Genomic DNA, 3,405 nt, shown 5'->3' with positions numbered 1-3,405 from the left:
TTATCTCTCTCTTAAATCCATGAAGGTGAATGACTCAGCCTAATCCAATCTTTGTACTTTGAGGGCCGATAATGGACTTTTCCAGACCTTGCAGCTAAAGACCAAGTATGCATGTTCTGATAAAAGGACGCTTGCAAGATTTGGAGGATACAAATCAGTACACTGCAAATATGGACTTCTGTCCTTGAAAGGCTAAAAATTTTATCTTCTGGAAAAGAATTAAAAATGTAACAAGCATGGCAAACTGGAGCTGTATAAAATCCAAAATGCTTGAAATCTAATCCTGGAGCCAGAAAGATCCATGAAGGCCACAACCCACAAGTACAGTAAATAGCCAATTGCAGAGAGCTTTTGTCTTTTAGTTCCCAAAGGCGTGTCCATGTGCTGTTCCCATATTCTAAATACAACCAAAGCTCAATTGTTTCAACTTAACCAGACCAATTGGTTTTTTATATTCTCACCGTCCAGACATTTACCAGCAATTACAAACAAAACCTGGGATTAAATATACGAAAGAACCTTTTCAAGCACCCCTCCTCTTTATAAAGCACCCGAACTCATGCAAGTTAAACATAACTCAGTCACTTCTAGTTCTCCCTCTTCTTTCTGCTGCAGCAGTTAACTAACATAAGTATGGTTTCTCTAGAAGCCTTTCAGGCGACCTCCGCGGCCCTTGAGCCAACCTCAAGCCCCAGAATTTCTTTCTCTGCTGATTTTCTTGATGACAGAAATTTTATATCTATTAGTCCAAAACCTCCCCCAGAAAAGGAGCGTGAAAAGGCAAAAGATATTAAAGAGAAGACGCGTAATGCAGAATTTGAGTTTCTCTCAAACAATTTAACCAGTGATTCCATGATTACTGCTGACGAGTTGTTTTTTGAGGGCAAGTTACTCCCGTTTTGGCAAATGCATCATGCCGAAAAGCTTAACAAGTTGAGCCTTAAAACTGAACAACCTGAAGAGGGAAGAGATGAAGCAGATGTGATCAACAAAGAAGAGCCAAGAATTAGCTGGTTCCTTGATGATGATCCGTCTCCTAGGCCACCTAAGTGCACTGTTTTGTGGAAAGAGCTACTAAGGTTGAAAAAACAACGGGCTTCATCTTTGTCACCATCTTCATCTACTTCCTCTTCTTCCTCCTCCTCTTCGGGTTCTCTTGCTGATATGCATCCAGCAGATGGAAGCAAAGAAAGTGCAGTAAATAGACAGAAGCATGTGAAGAGGATTAAGAAAGGGTTGGAGAGGACTAGATCAGCTAGCTTAAGAGTTAGACCTGTTATTAATGTGCCAATTTGCACACAGGGAAAGAACAGTGCACTCCCTCCTCTGTTTTCCATCAGGAAAGGAAGATTAGAGAGGTAGAAAACGGGGAAGAGGAATAGTACTATTTTGTTGTTGACTTGTAGAAAGAGTGAAATATTTTTTTCTGTTCTCATTTTTGTATGCTATCTTGTGTGACGTTTAGACTAATTTCTCTTCAAGTGCATCTGTTGAATTATATTCTAGATGCTGACTTAATATCGTGCAATGCAATATGAATTAGTTCCATCTTTTTCTGCTTTCTTTCGTTCTGTAGTTCTTCAAGTAAAATCTATTTCTTCCTGAAGAGACAGAATACCAGATTTCCAATTTTTTTAAAGATGTTTCTGAGGGATAATTTTCCGGCTTTACCTCAAATGTCAACAGGAATCTAATCGAGAGTATTAGTCTAGCAGTTAGCCCTGAAAATAATTTCAATAATAGAACTAATTACGTTTGCTGGCACAAGATAAGAGGTTGCCTACTCAGGAATACTAAATCTTTAATCCGTCTTCTTTTATGAACTCTTGGGCCAGTTCAATGCAGAAAAAGATGTTCTTAGTTTCTCTCTCTTCTGCAAAGATGCCCAACATTAGCATTGCTCCCGCACTGGTCTTACCAAAGCATCTTTTGTTTCCATAGCAAATGAATCAAGACCAAGAACGATATCAAAATCTTCACAGAAAGCTAATAAAAATTCAAATACCATACAAAGATGCTACTAACTAACGTCACAACAATTTCAGAAAAATTAATTACAGAGTATTTGATTCAGATTACAACTGTGCAAATTCCATTTCCTTCAAGAATGCGGATTGACACAAATTGGTGTCATCATACCGAAAAAAAAAAAATGCGTCAGCGCTACCTCTGATCTGTATAATCCCATATACAAGCAGCATTTCCCAAAAAAAAAAAGATGTTCAGTACTGTGAGAATAGTCCACAAACAGGATCCCATATGCAAGACATAGACACGCAAGTGTTCGTTTTACTGAATGAAGCAGAAAGGTCGATCACAAATTTGTACACCCAAGTTTCCATGGTGACTGATTTATGGCAACCTCTATATACCAACAATAAATAACAGGAAACGGGCAGCTTTTAGAAAATGCCGGTACAGTCTTGGTTGTTGGACCATAAGAAGATACATTCGCTTGGGCTCTTATGAAGCAGGTGGTGGCAAAAATGGATTGCCGGAAACCCTGAGAAGAAAAAGAAAGTTTAATTAAAGAACTAAACACCTAACCCAAGTTCAATCAAGAATATAATAGAAAAATATACAAGGAAATGGTGACTTACTTAAGGTTCAGCCCAGACTTCCCAACAAGGTTGCTTGGTACTGTTCCAGTCAGATTATTATTTTGCAAGAAGCTGCCACGCACAAATACCACAGAAATTAAGTGGATGAAAGGTCATAATCTTTAACCTGCTCTCCGCTTAAAAAGAGTCGATATAATTATTCATTTTTTGATGAGTACAGTAAGTCTAGATTATGGAAACAGCCTCATAAAAATTCAAGCGTTTTGTTCCCTCCACCAGTAATAAGTCAAAATACCACTGGATCTTCAGACATTATTTAAGTCTTAATCAATAGTTAATATATGCAGAAGCAACTCGAGTACCAAGTATGCATCACGCTAACAACACTAACTCTAGTAACAAAAGCTCCTCATATGAATTTGAAGAGTACAACACAAAATATGATAAGAGTAAATAAAGTACAATTTTATAGGCTAGCACTTCTTTACACCATGACAGACAAGCTAATCGGAGATAAGCATTGCAGCACATTTGCATCAAAAAGGAAATGTCTCAGGAGAACCTTCTTTCCTTTGTTACAACCATATATGTGTAAATAGTGTGGTTAAATTTAACTCCTAAGATGTCATGGCCATCCAATGAGTAAGTCACAATACTGACAGTGGAACACGAGAATGCAAAATTAATGTTTGATCTGCATATAGTATAATGCTCCCCAAATGTAGGTATTATTTCCTGTATGTAAATAAGCAGATAAAAGGAACAAAATTATCTTCAGATAGAAATGATAAGCATTCACAGGTACTTGAAAGCCAAAGCTGGAAGGCATAAGTAGTTCTAGTTT

General features: G+C 37.6%; 1 protein-coding gene and 1 long non-coding RNA gene across 2 annotated transcripts; one reads left to right on the top strand and one right to left on the bottom strand.

Moving 5' to 3' along the window:
* Nucleotides 1–538: 538 nt before the first annotated feature.
* On the top strand, nucleotides 539–1,470 carry LOC113766915. Its single transcript, XM_027311075.1, has one exon. The coding sequence runs from the start codon at nucleotides 634–636 to the stop codon at nucleotides 1,360–1,362; it is 729 nt and encodes a 242-aa protein (XP_027166876.1). The 5' UTR covers nucleotides 539–633; the 3' UTR covers nucleotides 1,363–1,470.
* Nucleotides 1,471–2,015: 545 nt separating this feature from the next.
* Nucleotides 2,016–3,369, bottom strand: LOC113765593. Its single transcript, XR_003467737.1, has 2 exons — nucleotides 2,601–3,369; nucleotides 2,016–2,503 (listed from the first exon to the last, which is right to left on the bottom strand). It is a non-coding gene; the product is annotated as an uncharacterized LOC113765593 (long non-coding RNA).
* Between the last annotated feature and the right edge of the window lie 36 nt (nucleotides 3,370–3,405).

This window comes from Coffea eugenioides, chromosome 3 (genome assembly GCF_003713205.1).
Source record: "Coffea eugenioides isolate CCC68of chromosome 3, Ceug_1.0, whole genome shotgun sequence".
In the NCBI taxonomy this organism is placed as follows: Eukaryota; Viridiplantae; Streptophyta; class Magnoliopsida; order Gentianales; family Rubiaceae; genus Coffea; species Coffea eugenioides.
This window is presented reverse-complemented; position numbering and strand designations above follow the sequence as displayed.